The sequence below is a fragment of the Amblyomma mixtum genome, chromosome 3, assembly GCF_055824585.1.
Source record: "Amblyomma mixtum isolate Tamu chromosome 3, ASM5582458v1, whole genome shotgun sequence".
Taxonomy (NCBI): Eukaryota; Metazoa; Arthropoda; class Arachnida; order Ixodida; family Ixodidae; genus Amblyomma; species Amblyomma mixtum.
In genome coordinates this window covers 140,413,195-140,435,744 of record NC_143014.1, presented here as the reverse complement: position 1 = coordinate 140,435,744, position 22,550 = coordinate 140,413,195, and the positions used below count along the sequence as shown (strand labels likewise).

Genomic DNA, 22,550 nt, shown 5'->3' with positions numbered 1-22,550 from the left:
CAGCGATTTGAATGCAGAGCGATTATGTTTAACGCAAATGGCTAGCTAATGTATTTTAAGGGCACTGCTGTTTCGGCAGAGAAAGGCCCTCTGATCCATAATTGCTGTGTGAAAGGCTTGACCAGTGTTCATCATCTAGCTTTGCCTTTTCAGCAGAACAAACTGGAACTATGTAGGTAGGAAAAAAACAAATGTACTGTCATGAGAAAAAGCAACACCTCTGCCAGCGCGTGCCGAACTGTGCCAGACTGCATGTGGGTGTTGCACCTGACGCAGCACTCCTGTTGTCGAGACTGGCGCACGTGCGAACTGCGCCTTTCTTGGAGTTCTGCATCAAGAGCAACACCCATATGCAGTTCGGTACGCGGTGGCAGAGGCTTTTCTCACAATAGTACACTACAAAACAACAACATGGTTCCTGTGAGCAGCTCATCAGTCAAAGGTTCTTTTGAGATAAAAATTGACGCAGAAAGGTTCACTCCAAAGTAAGATGAATCAGCCTTTATTTTGCAACACAACCTTCGTTCTGCAAACTGCTTTCTCAATTGTATGCTTCAAAAAAAAATCAGTCAATCTACAGGTCAGAGTATTTACTAACTTTTCAGCATCTGTCACAAGGCAACAACAAACTAAATTTGCACACAACTAGCTTCTATTATATGTCGAGGAGCACTGGTTTTTTCAATTTGGCACACTTCCATGCCGAGTTGATCAGTTTTACAAATCCTGTATCTTTGGGCTTTTCAAGGCCACGGTGAAGGCGCTCTTTCATCACCGAAACAAACTCTTTGTTGCTCAGCTGACCATCCACTGCAATGAAAGCAATAATATTTCTTACTGAACTATTGCACAGGTAGAACTTCAATATGCCTAGCCTAATTCGCAAAATTCCAAGCTTGCAGCATTCACAGCACTGAACTGCAATAATTTGCCCACTCCTATGTATGTGATATGCATGCATGCTGTAACATTACAACCCTTCAAACTGAACTTGTTACAGTGGCACTTTGTGCTTAATAAAAGAGAAAAATTAAGAATAACACACTTCAATGCTTCTGCTGTTGTGGTTGACAGCACTTGGTGGCAAGATACACTGATGCACGAGACAAGGTAGTAATGGATACATCCCAAAAGAAGCAATGAAACTGAACAAACACTTACTGTTTTCATCAAATAATGTGAAGATGACATCAATGACATAGTCCCTAAGATCCACATGAGCAACAGTCCTGGCCACATGTTTCAGGGTTGCTAAGAAGCAAAAAACCAAGAGCAGTAACTTTTGTTCACCAAATAAATGAAGCACAAGATTTATCTAAAGCCTTAAACTTCTGGGCAAGATTTCCTGCCTACCGCAAAGCACTTGATGAAACTGTGGCAGTCCTGGCCACATGTTTCAGGGTTGCTAAGAAGCGAAAAACCAAGAGCAGTAACTTTTGTTCACCAAATAAATGAAGCACAAGATTTATCTAAAGCCTTAGACTTCTGGGCAAGATTTCCTGCCTACTGCAAAGCACTTGATGAAACTGTGGCAATGTATGCCTCTTGGGTAACCATAAAAATGCATGCTTTGAGCTGTGTTGTGCACCGAGTCTGCATCAATAAACACACCATTTTGAAACAAACACTGAAGGCACCAGCAAACAGGAAACGAGAGTGGATTGACACTGAATGCATAAGCTAGAAATCAACAATGATGCGAGCATTGATTGAGTTGTTCTAGGGAATATGCACCTATGTCGCAGTGGCTGCCATTTTGTGGTGTATGCAGCACGGCAGAAGGCTGCAGGCATATCTCATCAATTTATCACCACCTGCTCTTGCTTGCACTGCTGAAACTGCATGCAGTACCACAAAATGGTGCCCATGACGACATGTAAATACCACCTATGGCAGCAGCCCAGAAAGTCACTGAACTCGGAGAGAAGATAACCTTCAGGTTTTGCAGTGGAATATGATGAAATCGTGAAAAGCACCATTAGGCAGTAAACTCTGAGCAACAATCCTCACTACGGTGGCAAATTCCAGACCCCTATTTTAGCGATAGAAAGCAACTGTTTCTGCTCAAGCAGAGTTTATCAAATCAATACACACCTTCATCTATGGAAGCTCCAGCAATATGATAGAATGTCAGTGCTGTGTCAACTTCTGTAATGTTGCTCAGGAAGTGGAAGAACTGCAGGTAGTCTTCAAGGCTGATACCCTGTTTTAAAGTGAAGAGAACCATATGTATCCAGACCATTATGTGACCCTCCTAAAGAAAAACTTGTTAAAGACAACATATAAGCATGTCCACTGCACACCTACTACACACTTTTTTTTTTTTTTTTCATTTCTTGCAACAACATGATTTGGTTGCGCAGCCAAGCCTGACAAATACAAAGCTCCAATATTCTTTAGCACAGGCTGCCTTTCAGCTTTTAGCTTTTATTTTGTTGTATTATAATTTCATGTACTTTTCAATACTGCGCCGCTTTGCATGGACATTTTCTTATCAAAATTAAACTTGACGCTCCGAGCATGGCAGCTTCACCTTACAGTATTCTCACTAAAGGTCGTACAAGTGAAATCATTCTGTGAACAGTTCAACAAATCTCTACGTTTATGTTGCATGGAGTGCCAGTACAAATGGAAAGCGGAAAAAATTAATTCCGAAAAAACACCACGTGTCTGCAAAATAAGCTGCCATTTCTTAACACCGTTATCAGAAATTCATGAAACCGTCCTCTGACCTGTATAAATGGCACAAAAGCTTCGCCCTCCTGCCTCTTTGATATTGGCCAACTAAAATTTCAGCACCTTGTCATCGTTCCTTCTGTACTGTGTGAAAATACTGCGGCCTGGCAGAGTTAGGAAGGCAAACTTGACGCCATTTTTTCCCATGCTGGCAAGGGAACAAATACAGTCCTGCCTCTCTTTATGCCACCAGTATGCCAGCCATTAGAACATGTCTATGGACGGAAGCTTCGCCAGAGAGCAGATTTTTTTTATTATTATTATTTAGTAATGTTTTTATTGCAACTATATACGGGGAGTCCCAAGCTAAATGTAATTAAGGTATCAAAGAGAATGCACATCCTATGCAACTGAGATTAACCGAGAGCTGTTGGGAGTCATCTGGCGTAGTCTGCAGTATTTTTTTCATTCTGCCTAGTTAGGCAACTACCAAAAACTTCTTAGCTATTGTTAGAAATTTTGGCTTCAGGAACAAAGTGGATTGTAATGTTGCAGGTCATTTTGAAAAACAGCTGGCTAGCGTGATTACAACGAAGTTCTTTACATTACTCCTTTGACCAGCCTTGAAAGAAATTACCATGTGATAGTATCATTGTTTCAGTGCCCTCGACGCACTGAATGATCCAATCGTGGAAGCGCTGCCCCCAGCGAGCCTTGGCGTTTGTGGTGGCTGCAAGACAGGCGTCAGCAACTTTTGATGTGCTGTGCACTGCTTTTGACAGCAGCAATTTGTGAATGTCAACGAAATGAACAACAGCCTTTGTCTGCATGCAAAAAATTTATTGCAAACATTTTACTGGGCCCCAGCCTTTTTTTTTTGCTTTATGTGTCATGCATTCCAACCTGATTTTATGAGCAGAGTATACCTTCAAAAAGAATGACATGTTTTATGCCATGCTATGCAGAAGCACGACGCACTGTCATCACTGCCATTCACTCTGCACCCAACACTGACGTGATACGTGCACTCTACAGCTGCTGGTCATACCTTGCAACCACCACAAATGCCAAGGACCGTTGGGTACAGCGCTTCTTGAGATGAAAAAGATTTTTTTGAAAGCACTCTGGGAGCACTGAAATAGTGACGGTGTCACATAGCAATTTTTACATTTCGCAAGCTTTCTCTTAAAGCCAGTAAAAAGACCTATGTTAACGGTACCTTTCCGCAAGCACAATAGCGGGCTATTTTTCAAGACAATCTACAGCATTCTAGTTGACATTTGGATCCTGAAGTCAAAATTCCAAAAACTGAGCTAATTAATTTAAGCTAATTAATTATCTAGGTGAAACAAACATACCGTGGACTACACCAAGCAATTCCCATAAGGACTAAGTTCGTTTCACTTGTGTGGATTGCTCCGTAGAAAGCTCAGTCTTCTTTAAAATCTTGGTTACTTTTACCTGTGATACCCAGGCTAGTGATTGCAGGTTACAGGCTTGAGTGCATAATAGCTTTTGCAAATCTGTTTTCTTTTGAACCCTTGTCCAGGCATAGCCAGGCAGGTTGTATTAAGGCGAAAGCCTTGAATGGCTCATACTCGCGGCCATGACTCTGTCCGTCCGTCCGTTACATTTGTAGTGAAAGTCTAGAAAAAAAGATCCGCATATGCAGTTCTCCTTGTCTAGCGTAAGGACGCTGGAGAGCGTTGGGGGAGAGGCTTTCGTTTCATCGCCCTTTAGATCACCAAACTGCCCCCTCGAAATTTTTAATTGAGTCAATTTTACACACTAGCTTGGTGTAATGTAATGTAAAGCTTGCTGTATTGCACTGATGAGTGCTGCATAACTGAAATGGAGGAAGACAAACCTCTGACTGGTTCTTGAACTTTTTCTTGATGCGTTTGATCATGCGAGACTTCTTCTTGTCATTAAGTCCAGCGTAAGTTAAGAGGAGGTCAGCAAAGTCCCATTCTCTGATCATGCCATGTTCATCAGGCTCTTTCCTCATGAACTGAAAGAAAGTTGTCACAGCAACAGTTAGGTCAATGGCAAATTTTCCAAGCAACCACAGGCAGTAGTAGGCCAGGCCATTCACAGTTAAGGCACACATACATACACACACAAAAAAAACGAGCGAATGAAGCACTTGATTCCTTATATATTTATGTCATAAAAACCAGCACGAATCACTGCTGCATGCATTCCATGTAATGGAAGTTCATGTTTGGCATGGCACAAACAATAGTCTGTGCAGAACTGTATGCACCTGCACCCATTCCAGTGCAGCTCAAGGAGGTTGAGCCATGCCTCAACTGCAATAGCAGAATTATAAGCAGTAGAAGTTCATCTCCACTCCCTTTCAGCCTGCTAAATACAACGAAAGGTCCACAAGGTTCTTCAAGGCAAATTTTGTGAAGTGGAAGCCAAGAGGCAAGTAACGTGAACTTAGGATTACCAGCCATTGGGATAAACTGTGCCAAGAGGCTGATTCAAGATAGCAACACTTATTCTAGTTTGCCACTAAAAGCCAATATGGCAGAATCGTTCGCTTTGCCAGCTATCCAATAAAGCGTGCTTGAGATACGAGATCAGTTTGCTACAATTTTCGCACTATGTAATGCATTTACTACAACTAACACGTAACATACAAGCAGGATAAATACAATATCAATTTACAAAGGGAATCTGCTGCCTTTGATTGCCACATATTGCAATCTAGACTACCATCACTGTTTAGGCTACATGCTGAAATTTTAATGAATAATATATGCACTGTGCTGCACTGCTATGTAGCACACATACTTGTGCACATTTTGTATGCCAGTGAACACCGAAAAGACCGAGCCAGAAAGCTACCATGAACCTACCTCGAGAGTGAGGATTTCAGTCTGTAGTTGTCGCTGGAAATTCAGAAACTTCTCAACTGTGAGCTTCTTGTCAAGCTTGGGGCCAAAAAAGTAGTTGCACAAGGCACTGCTCACACCCCTGTAGATGCTGCCCGTGTTCTGATGGTCTCTATGCCGCATGCCAAAGCTGGTCTGGTGTCTGATGATTGTCTGCACCTGTGGTTGTGCACAATGCTCACATCACACATGTTCACACATGTTCAGCAGACCGAAAGAGTACCCTCTTAGCAGCAGCCATGGTACCAAAAGAGCTTACAAACAGTAGCACGCCTTTCATTAATTACACAGTGGCGGCTGCAAAGCTAACGACGGTCAACAGGACAAAACATTCCGAGGCTTCTACATGGAAGTTGCTAACTGCCAAAAGAAAACTTGTATGGAACTGTTACTGCAAGACAAAAAGGAACATAATTCAATGATTTACCAAGCACCCCCCCCCCCCCCCCCCTCCCTTTCATTCTTGACCAATCAAATGAAGTTCGTTTCTTCTGAGCATTGCCAACTTAGCTCATGTTGACAAACATACCCACTCCAGCAGGTGTCCAGCAAGTAGACATGGGGTATTTCCAGTTACAACACACTGATGCTGATGCCGATAACCCAGTAGAAAGTCCCTCATACAGCTATAGCTGCAAGAATTTGCCCTGGTACCTTCAGTGTAAGCCAGGCAGGGGAAACGAGACAGCCTACAAATCAAGGATTTAAGTAAACACCAACGAACAAATCAAACCACAATTCATAACTTTACCTTTTCAAACTCATCATAGTCCACATTGCCATCTCCATTCAGGTCAAACATCCGAAACGCAATCTCGAACTGACGTTTTGATGCTGAAATATAAACGTGATTAGGCCTACAAATCTCAAATTGATAAAGAGCACCTGTTCTAGAATACCTTAACTTTATGGTCAGAAAGAGCACAGACACATGAAGAAAATGGAGTGTTCATGCATGACACTTTCTGCAGGTATTTATGGTCGTGAACACTGAAAAATTCAAATGCTTCAACCTGCTGCTGCTCTCAAGTCTTGGAAAGTGTCCAAATATAAACATTTTGAATATACTACAATAACCAGTCCGAATGGGTGGTGGCAGGAACCTCCTTCCAACATACCACGCACCACTATCAACATAAGAAGACAGAAAAAAATGACCTATACAGTTACACGACTTTGCAGTTTTTGCAGAAACATTGGCTTGATGTGCAGCTCTCAAGCTTACGAGTGCAACTTTGATGATTTACCGCTTTTGCCAAAAGTAACCGAGCAACAGAGTTTGCTTCTCAGCTGTATATTGGGGCCCTTATGGCACCCAAAAGACAAAGGTATTGAAAGATGAGGACAAGGGTCCTGCTTACGCAAAAAAAAGGGTTAGCAAGATTCAAACAGCTTCTTTCAAGCTCATACTTTGAAGAAAAGCCAAGTGCTAAGGGACACACATATATATACTCATTCTTATTGGAATACATCACCAATGGATTTCAGACCAACAACTTCCAAAAGCAAACATGGGCATTTAAGTCACTAAGCCATGAGTAACAATACCTACTCTCCTGTCACATTTTATATCATAAAGCACTGCAAAAACAGCAGCAGCAAAAGTAAAAAAAAGCAACTGGTGGTGACTTTTTCAGGGTTGCCCTATTTAACATGTACTTAACTTGTGTTTCTCAGATCAGTTTTGGTCTTATTCATTTAACTCTTTGCATTTCTCACATGCATGCCAACAAGAGGACACTTTATCAAAGAAAGCAGTGCAAACTGCTTCCATGTATATGCAAACATTTCTACCAAGTACAATCCACCAGCCAACAGAGCTCACTAAACGATCTTTTATGAATGTATTTCATACCTGAGAGAATGGTGAGCAGAAAAATGTAATCCGAAAAGCTGATCAAGCCAGATGAACTCAGCTTGTAAAAAATGCTGTCTTCGCTAAGGCCTGAAAATACCTTTTCATCCTGAAATAAAGGTGTAATAAGTCCATCACCTTTAGCCCATAAAATATCAAATACGACTATAGGGCAAACCAAATTTTAGATATAGTATTGCTTTCCTTGCCCCGAACCAGTTAAAATAAACTAGCCAGTTGGCTTCGTTTACCAGCCACACTCCTTAACGGTAGAACATGGTCTCTTTTTTGAGTTCAAGTGTTCACACAATGCAACAGTTGATGAACCCCTCAAGCCATAAGGTCCCAGCTCAAACATTTCACCTTAACAGCAACTGTAGGGCTGTTTCAGGCCAAACATACCCAATGTTGCATTGACAACATGCTTCTTTACGTGTTATGGCTGCTGGTGGTAACCTGTATTGTCTGTGTGCAAAATATCAGAGCACTAATAAATTTTTACAGATGCAAGAGACACTACACTATTTCCATGTGGCCCTCACAAGCTTCAGTTTCAAAAGTAATGGAGACGCTACACTCATGTTTATTGCTCAGCAACATGAAAAAAAAAGAAAACCTCATAGCTCTGTGACAGGTTAACAAGGAATGTACTTGACAAACACGCACAACATTTCAACCACCAGCACCAATGGGCGTGCAATGCATATGTCAAGGAGATACACTTTTTACAATAATTGTTTTGGGGAACACTTCCAAGGCAGGTAAGCTTTCACTGTGCCTGTACTGTAGCACTTAAAAGACAAGCAGATTAGGCTAACTTGAAATATTTATAAAAATTCCTATTTTCTGCAAATTTCTCAAATAATTAAATTTAAGCCACCTAGCAGCTACCCCATAAAATTTGTTTCAAGCTCACTATTTGTAGGTATCATGAAGTGGCACTTGGCAGAAGTTCAGAGGTAGGAACAACATGTGCCTTTATTTCTGTCTCACTTTAATTCACATTTTGCTCTATCTTTAAATTTGAAAATGTTTGCTTGACTCTGTACCAGTAATGAATGGCTCAGTGTCAAAGTGTTTACCACCCGATGAACAAGTTAAATCAGACAAACCATTACAAAGAAACAAAAAGGGGGTTAGGGGGAGAGGCTTTTCAATGTTCTTCCCAGGTCAATATGGGTTTTAAAACAAATTCAGACTAAGCAATTACATAAAATTAGGTGTGGGATGTTTGGCAAGAAACAGCCAACTGGATGCCACTGCCTATCTGCCTAAAAGCATAGAAGTACCCACACAAGTCTGCAAGTTACAGATGGCACTAGTTAAAAAGTAAGCATGAATCCTAGAGCAGCTAGAGCAAGAGGCAGCATGCGCTCGCAACTTTGTTGTGTTCAGTGCACAGCTGTAACACTGTTCTTAAGTCACCTCTGCAGTGCTGTTCATTTGGCAGTTCACATGAAAAAGTAATCAGCAATAATGCTTACATTAGTTGGCTGCAAATCGGGCACAGAACATGAACCTTATTCTGCAGCAACACTGGCACCCTCTAACACAAAAAAACTAGAGGGTGTTCTTTGATGCTTCCTCCCTTTATAGCACCTTGATGGGACCGACGCCTCCATCAGGCAGCAGTGCTTCCTGTGTGCCAACCACCATTGAAAGAAGCACCGAGCTTCAGAAAAACACGTCAAACATGGTGTGCTTTATGTGTAAACAAGCGTGGAAAAGGTGAGTGTTTGGGTCGCAGTACACTACAGTATATCATAAAAAAATGAAGAAAACTAAGACATGTCACCTGCTATTTGTTCCCACCTGTTCCCACCGCTAGTCAACCTGTTTTAGACTAACTGGCTGGAGTAGGATGTACGGAGAAGGTCATGAATCTCACATTTCATCAATGCCCTGATGTATGCACTCTTGTGCAATAAATGTATTGGCCAGTTAGTGATAAAAGTAAAGGACCTTCTTTCAGCACTATTTTAGAAGAAATAAGATGTAGCCACGACTCACTGGACAAGCCTGTTTTAGGAGCACATGCTATATAGCAATGACACATCAGAACGGTGAGCGGTTATTGAATGACAGTGTTCACAGAAATACATGCAACAACCCAAAAAGCATAGAGGACGACTACAAGGCATTCAAAGCAGGGGCTGTATTCTGAACAACTACCATGAGGACTGACCCTTGGCAATGTGCATACTGGCTGGCCAAAGCAGCGGAAGTAGTTATGTCAGTTTAGTTGAGATAACAAGTGCGATACAATGCTCGCAATTATTCCCACTTGCAGAACAATGTTTAAACGCACTATAGTCACTTAAACAACATTTTTTTTGTTGTAACGAAGAGCAAAATGGAAAGTAAAACCAGATATGTCACAGAATGTTATTGTGGTTTATTTATAAGCAAAAGGAAACAATTTTGTAGCCACCACTAGCAGGCGCAGCTACAACACTACTGATGTTGTCACTGCATAACTGCAGACACCATGCACATTAATCACCATTACAACACATTCAAATAAAGTAGCAATTCTTTCAACAGTAGTGCAATTCTGGAAGCATCACTGGGCCAGCCATCAAGAATGCAATGACATGAACATTCCAGCCAAGACACACTTGACATGGTGATTCTATCGCTCCCCCTATGGCCTCGGAAACAGCTAACACGTGTACAGGCGCGGACAAAGGTAAACGGAGCACACAACTGTCCTTGAATATTTTTCACGCGTCACCTAATGGAAATTTCCAGCAGTGGTACACGCATGCTGGTAGCGGAGGTTGGTGGGCTTTCTTGTAGACAAACAACGCTTCTTAATTTCCAATGGAGAAGGCGTGATTGCACTTCAAACGGAATAGCGTGCTCCGTTTACTTATGTCCGCGCCTGTACTTCTACTCACAGTCTTGGAGGCCATGGAGCAAGCAACAGAGTTGTGTGGAGCACACTCCAACAGAAGCATGCATATGGTATTGTTGATGGCTGGTTTAACAATGCTTTCTTTTTGCAAATGAGCTGTCACAACCACTTATTTTTTCTCTATCCAGTCAGTGTAAGTTGCCGCCTAGGGTCAATCCTTGCAAGGAACAAAGACAGGATATGAGCTCAGAAAAGACAATGAAGAGAGAACAAAAAGTGATGGGCAGCTAACTGCAAGTCACAGTTACAAACAGCACGTGCGTAGTACATTAAGCTGAAGCTGTAGTGCTAACGTGCTTTATTTTGACAAATTGTGTCTGACTGTTTTGACCCCAAAATACACATGGCTGCACTATCTCCATGCAGCACATAGTATTACTATCAATGTTGGCTAGTGGCTGAGCAAAAGACTTCCCTTGATGTACAAATTAGCAAGACCTGCAGCAAGAAAGCCAAATGGGCTTAAGCAAGCAATGCATAAGTCCAAGACAGTGTCAACACTGGTGCCAATGTGTAGTCAAGTAGCTATGAAACAAAGCAGACCATTACATTCTAACATGATTTTTACCCGAGTTGCACTGTAAACCATTGTAAAATTGTAAACCGTTTCGTAAATCGGAGAATTGCTTGAAGGAAATGAAAACAATCTTTAAGGCTGGGGTTCCACGCTTGTACAGCCACTGGCTATTTATCAAAATGTTTGCGTGATAGCTATGGCCCTCCCATTTATAATCCAAACACAACAGTATGCATTGTCAACAGAAATTAATGTTGGTATGGGTGGAGTAATCAAAAAACGTACTGCATAAAATACTACTTCTGTTCGACTTTCCTGCTTGCATGAAGTTGTTTTGAAAAATTACCACACCAGAAAGAGGGCTGCTTCTGCAGTGTTTATATGAAATGTTAGCTTTAGTAAATGATAAGCAGTTTTTGGCTTCAGGGTATAATTGTTTAGAACTGGCATTCTAAAAATGATGAAAATGATGTATATTAGCGGCTCAACAGCTTTTGGCCTAACTGACTCTTAAATGCTTTCTTTTTGACAAAACGCAAGAGTATTTGGTAGATTAGTGGAATGTGCATATTTCGTTCAGTGTGCAAAACTGCTTTGAGCTGCTTTTAGTACCTTTAATTTTTGTTGTTCAAAGTTGACTGTCGCCACAAAAACGTGAACCACTGGTGTCTTAGTACTGGGTGCCCAGACGTCCGTGGGTCGTGTTTTCGTGGTGACAGTAAACTTCGAACAATGAAGACTACAGAAATACTGAGTACAGTTAAAAAAAATTTTGTGCACCTAATGAATATGCATTATCCACAACTGCGCCAAATATCCTTGTGTTCTGTCAATTAGACCGGCAGCCATTAAGCCTCTAATTTGCATAAGTTTTGCCGTTTTTGGTTTTCTTACAGCGCCGCTTCTGAATAACTATATCCTGGAGCCAAAAACTGCTCAGCATTTACCAAGATTAACATTTTATCTAAACGCTGTAGAACAAGCCCTCTTTATAGTGCAGTAGTTTTTCAAAAAAACTTCACGGAAGCAGGCAATATGTTTTTTTGCTCACTCCACTCATACCAGCATTAATTCCTATAAACAACGCACAGTCATGAAAAGTAAATACGTAAATACATCTCTCTCTTTAATGCGCTAAACCTTGTGACAAGTGATGGAATACTGATCGCTTGTGCATTTTTCCTAACCTCAGTAGATATCATTTCATGGTCTCTTTAAGCCACTTCTGTGTCTAGCATTTGTTCGTGAATGAATCCACATTAATTATTTAACCTACCCCAGGTTGCCGGGTTCCTTTCCTTGTGCTTCTTGGAAAGGCTGCTGGTGTAAGCAAATCAATATGCGAAACTATTGCTGTGTGCTATGTTCATGCAAGTAGAAAATGTAGCAAATAAATATTTTGCTAAAAAATACAAAACAAAAAATCTGTCTTTCAGAATGGTCACACAGAACAACAAAATTAATTTGTTACATTACAAATTTCTTGTATGGGTGTGACAAGCTGAGTGGCCATCGGCTACAGTACAAAAAACAAGAGCACAAGGGGCCAACTTTTTGAAACGGCCACAAAGAAAGCAGGCAATTAAACACAGAAAGTGTTCAATGCACAATTATTTCCCATGAGCATAACTTGACTGCAAAAGAATGATGACTAGCTTGTCCCCAATTATAGAGGCCTAGCTAATCAAATTACACACCCACATGCAGAGTTCAGCAAATGAACATGACATGATTATGAAGTTGTTGCAAGCTACACATAATGACATAGAAATAAAGCCTAAAAAAAAATGCTATCACTCTCATGCCACCTTTCACCCTTCCACTGGTCAGTTTACATAACTACTCAAACGCTTGTGCTCTCTTACGGTGAATGAAATCTAAGACCTCCCACAATCTTGCCTGATCCAACCAACAACGGGAAACCATCACAGGTAACTATATAAATAAGGGACAGCCATTTTCTAAGACTTAAAAAAGAAACTTTCCCACTTCCTCCTCATGTCCACGTGCAAACACTTACAGACATAATACTTTTCTCGGTGTCTTGGTACTTTGCTTCAGAAACTAACTGCACTTGTCAGCACTAGAGCCATCTGCTGGCTGTTGGCAGTACCGTGCACTGCAGTTGGCTAAGCATGTTGGCTAGAAAACAACCACAATACCACGAATTCTAATCTAGATTCAGTTTTGAAGCCTGCAAAGCAGTAAGTGCCCATCACTCACAGCAAAGAAAGCAATGAGAAAGGAAAGGGAAAGAGGCCAAACACACCATGTCAGCAGACACCTTGTAACCATTTCCAGAAGCATTATCGGTCTAAGCAGCAAGCAAAGAGAAAAGAATAAGAATGGTTAGTGAAGCAGCCACACACACTATTGTTAAATTTGTTTACACAGAGAGCAGGCTAGTAGCAGAAGAGCTACAAGGACAGCCACAAACAAGTTGCTGCTGAAGCTACAGCCTCCTAAGAACCTACTCACACGTATGTCGATTCTCTTGTACTGGTCAAGTCCAAAGCCTACCATGAATGAAAAAAAAAAAAAGACAGTTTCAATGTTTCCCAGCATTGCATAATCATTTTAAGGATCACAGGAAATAAACTGCAAGTTTTTCAACCTGAAAGCCATCTCAGCAAGCAGAAGCAGAAACAGAGGATGCTTGCACAACGATAAACCTGAAAGATGCATAAATATGTATGATAATGAATGCCTGCAAATTACCGCCAAAAAAACATGGTTGACCCTGCAAGAGACAGGAAAGTTTTCTTTAAAGGAAATGAGTTTGGGCAAGCTGCTGATCCACTGTCAAAAAGAAAACACTGTATAAAAACAAAGAGGAGATAACAGACGAGGGACGAAGGGCAAGCACAAAGTTTTTTTGATGGCTTGCAGCCCCTGCCTGTGCAAAAAATGAAAAAAGCAGGGCTTGGCGTCCAAAGAAAGGCCACATGTTTCATATAACTTCCTCTACCTGATCGTGTTGATGGAAAAATGCATAGAACAGCACCGATCTGTTATGTAAGCAAGATGAGATAGCGCTGCTATTGCTGGCCGGGCCGGCTGGGTGTAAAAGCTGCGGTTATGCCCTACAGGAAGACATGTAAATAAAAGTTTGAAAGTCTATTTACTGATTTCAGTGTACCTATGAGGTCACCCTTTCATGAATAAAGTCTTAGTACATCCAGAACTGAACGTGAAAGTATGAAATGTAATTTCAGAGGATACAAATTTTTAATACACCAAGATGCTTGAGCAAATCGCTCCTGGGTGGAGGTATCAGGTGGGAGTGTGGCCCATCGAAACACGTGCAAAAAAACCTTTCCGCAATAGTATCCTCTTTTGAAACTCCGCCTAGAAGTTGGCCATTCGTTAACAGCTAGCAAGCACTTTAAAAAAAAAGCATGGAAAAGCATACAATGTTATTTCGAAGGTGATATCTTTTTGTCATGATGTGTGCTATGATGCCAGACATATCTCCCACACCATCTAGGTGCTAAATAAGCTGAGCATTTATTTCTCTGAACAGGACAACCTTCTTGTGTAGTCCGCCGTGCTGCTGTGTGTGCTGCATTTGCTCACAAATACAGTCATTCAAACTAGATAGGGTAGACAACTCTACATGGAAGGCAGTTCTCAAATGGCATGATAGGCGAACCATGCACCGTAACTGATGACAGCACCGCTGATACCCTCGGCAACCTTTGGCGTCACGAACGCACCTTATGTTTGTAAATACAGTGTTGGTCTATATCCTCTCTCAATCCCATTAAGTGCAGTAAAGAAATCAAGGAGCTTCCCATGCAGTGAAGCTGAAACATACAGCCAGGGATTGTCATATAACCAAACAGACACAGTGGCCAATTCTTATGTGCCTGAAATATTACTCTAGGCTACTAAGAGCTAACCAATATAATTCCGCATAGTTGCGGACAAACAGAGCCTGAGGTTAAAGGCATAAAACTCTTTCAAGGAGCAATTGATAGTGTCGTTTAACACCCACGTATCAGCCACTCCAAACATGATGCTACCTTTACCATGAGGCTGGCATAAATATGCTTTCCCACGCCATCATTCTGGGCAGCACAAGTAAGGAGGACAAGGTAGTGAGCAAGAAAGATTTTTTAACAATGTTGCAAGTTGCAGAAATAGCACTAACCATACAGTATATTCGCCCAAGTGAGACAAAGTAAAGCATATTCAGATGTGTAAGAATTAATACATCCACCCTGGTTGGTGCTACCAAAAAGTGAGCTTACTCACCTTCAGGTTGCTTGGTGCCTGGTGTTATAGAACGAAGGAAGTCCTGAGGTGACATAAATATCTCCGAGTCACCAGCCTCATTGTAGACTCGCATTGTTGCAAAGTAACGGAATATTTTGTCAGGAGTAGAATAGGCTCGAATCCTGTTTTCATATTCAATAATCTGTATTCAAGAAATACAGTGAGAAAACCAAACAGAAGACATATATCAAAACTGCCTTTTTTTTTTTTCACAAACAGAAAAAGGCCTCACTCACGCCAAAAAAAACGTTTGGTATCAAACATTTCCACCGTCTAGTCTTCATATGCTTCACAGCATTAGTCAGCCACATTAGGCATTCCACAGGCTGCTACTCAGTGGTTTTAATAAAAGAACTAGACCCTCATGAAATCAGAGCAGATTTTTGAACATGCAGTTGAACTTTACTGGAAGGGTTGCTAAAATTACTCTCTTATAGACACTGTTTTTATATCCATGGGAAATTTTGTTACACAGCATTTGACTTGAAATTATGTCTTCTTCAATACAGGTCACTGTCTTTTGAGGTTTAATTAAACAGCAAGATACACAGCAAAGCCATAATCTTATGATTAAAATCAAGTTAGCTTTCTGAATGTCACAATCCAGAAATTTACAAAATTCACTGCAGCAATCAATGCAGCACTGCTCTAAAAATGCTGAATTTTAAACAAAGTATTACAGTTGGACACAACTTAAGTCTGCAGTGAAGCTCCGCCCACATTCAGGACTGCCACACAGAATTCCTCACGCAAAAAGAAGTAGTCGTCATTAAAGCTTTTCTTTTTTTAAACAAGAGGCTAATAACAAGCCAAAATTACTATAACCTCAAGAATTTCGATGCCCCTGGCTTGTTTGATATAGTCAAACATGAAAAAGCTGATTTCGTTTGCTGCTGCGATTGCTCAGCGGAGTAATACAGGATGCCGTAGAACATGGCCCATTGTAACCAACTGCTGTTTTTTTAAGTTGTATCTACTATAGCGCAGTAAACTGTTTTACCTTCCCACATGCCAGCATTATCTTGAATGATAAGTACCCTTGCACTAATAACAAACTATAGGCGAGAGGTAGCCAGACAATAAAATATCAACAATAAAAGAAGACAGATTAAAAAAGAAACCAAATGAAAAACACTGATATGGCTCAGAGAGAATGTCAGAACAGCAAGTAAGGTTTCATTTATGTGGTGCATGCTCTGCTTTGTTTGTCACAATGACGCCTTTTACCCTCGTGTCATCCTGGCACCACTGCACTTCAAATTCACTCTTTTACCTAAATCATTAGCTACTCTCAAAATGATCCTATACAACACTACATTATATAGTCTTCCATGAACCAAATTATGATTTTGCTACATAGCAACCAAGAAAGCTCATATTTCACAATTAATGGAGCTTAACTTTACCTGGTCTCACCAATGCCCCCTTGCCTTTTTTTTTTCTTTACTAACCACAGTAAGCTCTGCCTTCTCTCTTCTCACCTACTAATGCCACCAGCGCTACTATGATCAACAATCATTTCCTTCTCTTTTACTCATAAAGTGCACAGTGCAGTGTGATGACTTAGAACAATAAGGCAGAGCAGGCTGTACGGTTTCCTTCAGGGGCACAAAACATCACTACTACCGAGAGTGGCATGTCAGCTGCTTATGCTTATCCATAAAAGCATCCTTCATTTCAGCACTGCCTATCTAACCCTTTCAGGTGCTATGTACACAATTATACACACTGCCAATTCACAGCTTTTCCTGCAAGTGTGCCATACCTTGAAGAGATTTCTTCGCTTCAGATGAATTTAACACTTTTCATATTGCAACTGCAATGCCTTTTCATGTTCACTAGTGAACCCAGTAAATAAAGAACTTGCGTGAAGACACAAAACTGCAGAGAGTGTCTTTTTGGAGTCTGTAGGTGTTCTCTCTAATGCTACTTAAGTTAAAATGACATAACCATCCTTGTTTGCATTGAATGGCTGGGTACAAAAAGACAAAGAGATGGCACCCATAGAAAGGAAATCATAGGCAAGCCCTCAGATTCCTAGTCAAAACAATTTGTAGTTTGTGGAATAAATATTTTTTCTTTGGCCTCATTTTTTGCTGCTTTGTTGTCACTGAACTCCTGGAATCCTCCTCCTTGAATTTTGGGTCATATGCAGTACGACAGCAATGATGAAACAGCGTTAAGGCATTTTCTTCACACACTGAACGATCGAGAGACCCAGTCAGCTCGACCACCTATCATGTTAGCGAGTGCATCCTTTCATATAAGTGTTTTCATCAGTGGCATCCTTAGCCTGTATGTTTGTTTCTGTGAAGCCCACCCCCCCTACCCCAGCGGGAGTCCCTTTTGTTCGAAACGCACGGCGAATCACGGACTCAGGAACCATCAGGCATTTTCTTGGAAACAAAGCCTGAGCCTTTGGAAACAAAGCCTGAACACTAATAGGACAAGAAGGGGTAAGAACTTCGGGCTGAAATATTTTTTTAAATATTAATCTGCACTTTGTACTATTATCAGACAAAAACTGTACTTTAAGACCAATCAGATGATTTTTAATTAGGTGCTGAAATCATCTGGAATTCGAAAAAATTAAAAAAGGCAAACTTCGACCAAGATTAAAAAAAAAAACATTGCAGCCAATTGTCTTTAAAATTTCCCTGAAAGACCTTAGGTACCTGGCAATTCTAGATGAAGTAAAATTGTGGTATTATGTTGTTTTAAACTATAAAATTGAAGGCTTAATGCAGGCCATACTTCATTCACTTACCACTGCTGGATATTCTCCATTAAAAAGAGTAAAGGTCATCAATTCAACTTCGAACTGAGTGCATGAGATCGCGTTTTAGTTAGCACATAGGCAAAATCTCAGAAAAAATCTTGGAAGCATATTCTTGCTTGTAACCTTTCTTTAATAAGCAAAAACAAGAATACATTTGCTTCTTCACATGGCTTCTATACATCTGGCTAAAGGGAGTCAGAATTTTGCCATACTTCAAAAGTTTGGTTTATTGGTTTATTGGGGTTTAACGTCCCAAAGCAACTCAGGTTATGAGGGACGCCATAGTGAAGGGCTCCGGGTAATTTCGGCCACCTGGGGTTCTTTAACGTGCACTGACATCACACAGCACACGGGCCTCTAGAATTTCGGCTCCATCGAAATTCGGCCGCTGCGGCCAGGATCAAACCCACGTCTTTCGGGCCAGCAGCCGAGCGCCGTAACCACTGAGCCACCGCGGCGGGTGCTACACTTCAAAAGTATTTCATGGAAATTTGGCATGGCATCAGATTTATAAAATGCTTAGCTCAAACTTTCCCAGCTTTTAGATCAAAAAGGTGTGCAAAATGGTATAGCTGTGCTTTGTGCTTGTGGTACTCCAAAATGCGCTAGACTTTAAAGCCCCTTAATCCCCGAAATATGAAGATTCGATGCATGTCAGCAAACTAGTGACGCCTGCAACTTTGGTATGGGTAGGTGTTGCTGAAGTGATGTAACTTTTGCCACAAAAAATTTGAATTTTGTAGTGAGCATGAAAACTTAATGGCAAATTGGGAGTCTAATGACATGGTTAAACAGCTGAGACTTCTTTATTGCTATTAAAATAACTTTCAAGGAATTCCACCGAATTACTCCCCACAAGCACAAAAAACCTATTCCAGCAGGATTTATGCATGAAGGAAGGCAGAGCTCTAAGCATAAAATATTGTTTCCCATTTTCGCTTTGGCCAGTATTAAACAGTTGGGTTTCCAAATGCAGTCAAAGCATACCATCGGGAAAGAAAGATTAGGTGCCGTTTTTCATATCTGTGTCCATCTAAAAAAACTGGATGCAGAGATTCCCTATTATTTTGGACGAAATGTCCGACGAGCCGGCACATGCGTGCCTGGCTCCGTGAAAATAAAGGCACACCATGCATCAACACGACCTGTCCATCTATATGACAAGGCAACTTTTGCCAATGACAAAACTTCTACTTACGATAAGAGCAAATGTTACTTTCATGAGCTCCAACACAAGGAACATCAAATAAAAAAAGCTGATGTTCCTGGCCACAGGGTATAGCAAAAGTGTGTGCAACGGCGATGGTGGGATAATTAACAAATGCTACACACCTTGATCTCAATTGGAAATGAAGGCATAGAAAGAGCCAGTGGCTTCGTAGGCATACTCAAAGTAAATTTAAATGACACTAGAATTCAGGATCTTCGACACAGTCCCCTTACTGACTTTTAGGACAAGATGGAAGAGTGGAAGAGGGCAGAGAAAATACACGAGAACCACATGCATCGAATAAAAAGATGTCGAATCCAATACGCAATGCTTAAGGGGCCTACACCACAGTTTTGGAGTGGAATCAGTTCCATACTAATTTACAGTCTTGTACAGGGCCACTCCTTGTGGGGCCAGCAGCACAGACAGTTCCCCTTTATTTGGCAATACAGTTTACGAAACAGCGTCATGCACCTGAAAAAACTTTTAAAATTGAAACCAGTGCGGGTGGATACATTTTGTTGACAGACTTTCGTGCATGCGTGTGTGTGTGTGTGCACGTGTATACGCACGTGCATGTGCGTTCCTACACATAACTACACACATCCCGCAAGGTATTCGAAACGCATCCTCCCCGTTACTTTCTTCACAAGGTACTTGACATTATGAAATATGCGTGCAAGCCTGAAATTCTTGCTTTACCTTGCTTACTTGCTTTGAAATAAGGACGCCGCTTTTTTGCGTAGCAGCTCTAAAAAATTATCATGTAGAAGCTTGCGCCCTCTGGCATAGGTTCAAGAGGCTCTAAGCATTCCCTGTGCAAGAGTTGTGGTGTGTGCATTCATTTTTGTGTGTTTTGTGTGTTCAGCATGATCAGCCAGTCTTCTTTAGATGCCATTTTTAACCTTTACCCCACTGAGCACATTCAGATTCTGAAAAAAAAAAAAAAAAAAAAATTTGAGCATCGTCACAAGAAAACCACCGTGTGTGATGAGAAAGGTGATTTTGAGGTCGCTGTAAAATGTTTGAAGCTTTACTACACATAACAGGTAGCAAATTTGCCTAGTATCCTAGTAGGTTGGCTCAAAAGTCTCTGTTGGGAAAAATATTTCCACCAATAAAGGGACGATTCTAAAGTGAAATAAACGTCTTAATCTTTTCAAATTTCTGATGTTTCGGCATATATAGGTTAACTTGTCTGTCAACTTACTTTCCGGTCACGGAAACCAGGCTTGTCTTTCTTTTTCTTTCCTTTGCCTTTTCCTTTTGCTTCTTCAACGTCAGAGTCTTCGTCCTCACTTTCACTAGGGTGCGAAACACTGCTTTCTGAGGATACCCGAAAGTACTTTTTAACTGCCTCGATTCTATCGTCCATCTTGTCAGCCAGCCTGAAATTGTACAATTTCAAGTTCAAAAAGGCCTCGTAAGTCACAGCACACAGATTTAGTGCAGTTGTATAGAAGGATATAACGTGCGACGACTGCCAAATGCCTGGATGTCGATGCTACGTTTAAACTGCAGTTGGACACAACGCAAGAACGAAGTGGCTTTTCCCCTGCAAAGGACCCCGTCCCAGCCAATGGCGTCGGTAGATTCTCATGAACCTGCTAGGGTGACAATGCAGGGAATGGCGCAGCAATGCAGGGAGGGGACTATCCCAAACCATGGAGGGAGGGGACTATCCCTTTTCATCTGCCACTCCCAGCATTGTCATCATAGCAGGCTCATGAGAATCAGCAGACGCCACTGGCTGGAGGGGAGTCCTTTGAAAATGAAAAGCCGCTTCGTTCTTGGGTTGTATCCGGCTATAGCTCTAACTAAAGAACTGAAACTTAAAATTCTTCAATCACTGAAAGCATGCATGCCCTGATAAGCCTCGTAATGTTTCAATGAGCAGCATAAAACCTTTGTCGCAGCATTTCCACATGACGGTGCTCTCTGCAGTATGTAATTCTTTAGAATGGTTTAGATCATTGTGCACACTGTACGGCCGTCTCTTCCTGTGTCCTTGTCTTTTTCAGCGCTTCCACAACCAACTAGCCCAAACGCTGCCGCTGTTGACTTACAGTGGTGACAGAAGATGTGCTTAGCGACGCCCAGTCTTTTTGAAACTCTCTCGCACTAAACGTCAAAAAAACAAAGGCTAGGGATGTGCAATGTGAAAGTATACATCACGACTGTTGCCGTGTACAGCCGGTTTGCAGTGCAGGGTTACTTTCTCATAACTGCAGTCGAGTTTTTTCCTTTCTCCATCCACACACAGGCTTATTAACGCTACGCTGCTGCTTCAAACAATGATCTGCGTCTCCATAAATGAAATGCGTCACCGTGTGCGCGCCAAGCAGCCATAAAAATAGCGCAACGTTCATCCAGAACGACCGAGTTCTCTAAGGTGGTATTGAATGCTCTTCAGAAAACATCACGCGCTCCGTGGCTTATACGCAGCTATTTACACACGCAGAATAATAATAAAAAAAGACCTTAACTGAAGCACGTATACAACATTCCGGCAAGCAGCCTGTTCCAACACGTCGCGTAAATATTTGACTCAACACTTCTGAAATGCCAGTGTACGCAAGCGCGCTCTTAGTTTAAAACACAATGCTTTAAAATGTCAGCAAAAACAGTTCGCAAAGCAGTTAACAATGCACTTACCACTCGTAATCAACGAAAAGGGCAAACGACATCAGCACGATGACGACGAAGAACGCTTTCTCATATGGGGGGGTGTCCTTCTTTTTATGCCCAAAATTATAGTGGGCTCTCAGACTGCTTCGCTCGATGGAGGTGTTCGCAGCAAGGATACGCTGAGCATCAAACACGTATCGAGACGAATGGCAACACCGCAGCCTCACAGCTATCGGAAGGCTCCTGCGAAGCAGTGGCCACATCTTCGGCTTTCAAGGCAAACCCGGTTATTTAAAGATCGTCAGCAGTCGTTGATAAGCGCGCATAATGGCTCAGTGGGACCTAAGTTTTGTAATTTCCAACAAAAGAAACCGAGACAGCAAGCAGTTGAAGCTGTAGCCCAACACATCGCCCCACAAGGGCGACTTTCCACAAGCGTTTGCGGGTAGGCAGGCTGGAAACGCTGATTGGTCAAAAAAATATGACGTCATACGCGTGACGTCATAGGTCACGTGATATTTAATGACGTCATGTCCGGTTGGGGACAGGCATGTTTTCCCTAGATTTTCCCCCGCCACCGCTCGTCAGCGGACGGGGCTGCTCGCGAGGAGCCGAGAGGCGAGGAGGCAGCGTGCACTGCAGCGTTGCCTCCTCGGCGTGTCCCCGTCATGTCTTTCGACCCGCCGCGGTGGCTCAGTGGCTATGGCGCTCGGCCGCTGATCCGAAAGACGCGGGTTCGATCCCGGTCGGGGTGGTCGAATTTCGATGGAGGCTAAATTCTAGAGGC

At 41.8% G+C, this 22,550-nt stretch overlaps 1 protein-coding gene across 3 annotated transcripts; it reads right to left on the bottom strand.

Moving 5' to 3' along the window:
- Nucleotides 1–486: 486 nt before the first annotated feature.
- On the bottom strand, nt 487–22,189 carry MICU1 (Mitochondrial calcium uptake 1). Of its 3 annotated transcripts, XM_089581313.1 has the most exons (12): nt 21,791–22,189; nt 20,346–20,523; nt 15,126–15,288; nt 13,347–13,384; nt 13,138–13,182; nt 7,435–7,543; nt 6,331–6,413; nt 5,544–5,738; nt 4,544–4,687; nt 2,095–2,203; nt 1,162–1,251; nt 487–810 (listed from the first exon to the last, which is right to left on the bottom strand). In XM_089581313.1, the coding sequence occupies exons 1-12, from the start codon at nt 22,024–22,026 to the stop codon at nt 656–658; spliced, it is 1,545 nt and encodes a 514-aa protein (XP_089437439.1). In that variant the 5' UTR covers nt 22,027–22,189; the 3' UTR covers nt 487–655. The 3 variants fall into 3 exon arrangements, with proteins under 3 accessions (XP_089437439.1, XP_089437440.1, XP_089437441.1); XM_089581314.1 differs by lacking the exon at nt 13,138–13,182; XM_089581315.1 differs by lacking the exons at nt 487–810; nt 1,162–1,251 and adding an exon at nt 1,335–1,405.
- Nucleotides 22,190–22,550: the final 361 nt, after the last annotated feature.

Bases quoted from the DNA above. Each gene is read 5' to 3' on its own strand.
- MICU1 (XM_089581313.1), bottom strand. From the start codon at position 22,026: ATGTGGCCACTGCTTCGCAGGAGCCTTCCGATAGCTGTGAGGCTGCGG. The intron at 13,183-13,346 runs GTGAGTAGGTTC...CTTGCTGCTTAG, and splicing joins ACAAGAGAATCGACATACGT to ACCGATAATGCTTCTGGAAA. The intron at 2,204-4,543 runs GTTTGTCTTCCT...ACTTTAAAACAG, and splicing joins AGTTCAAGAACCAGTCAGAG to GGTATCAGCCTTGAAGACTA.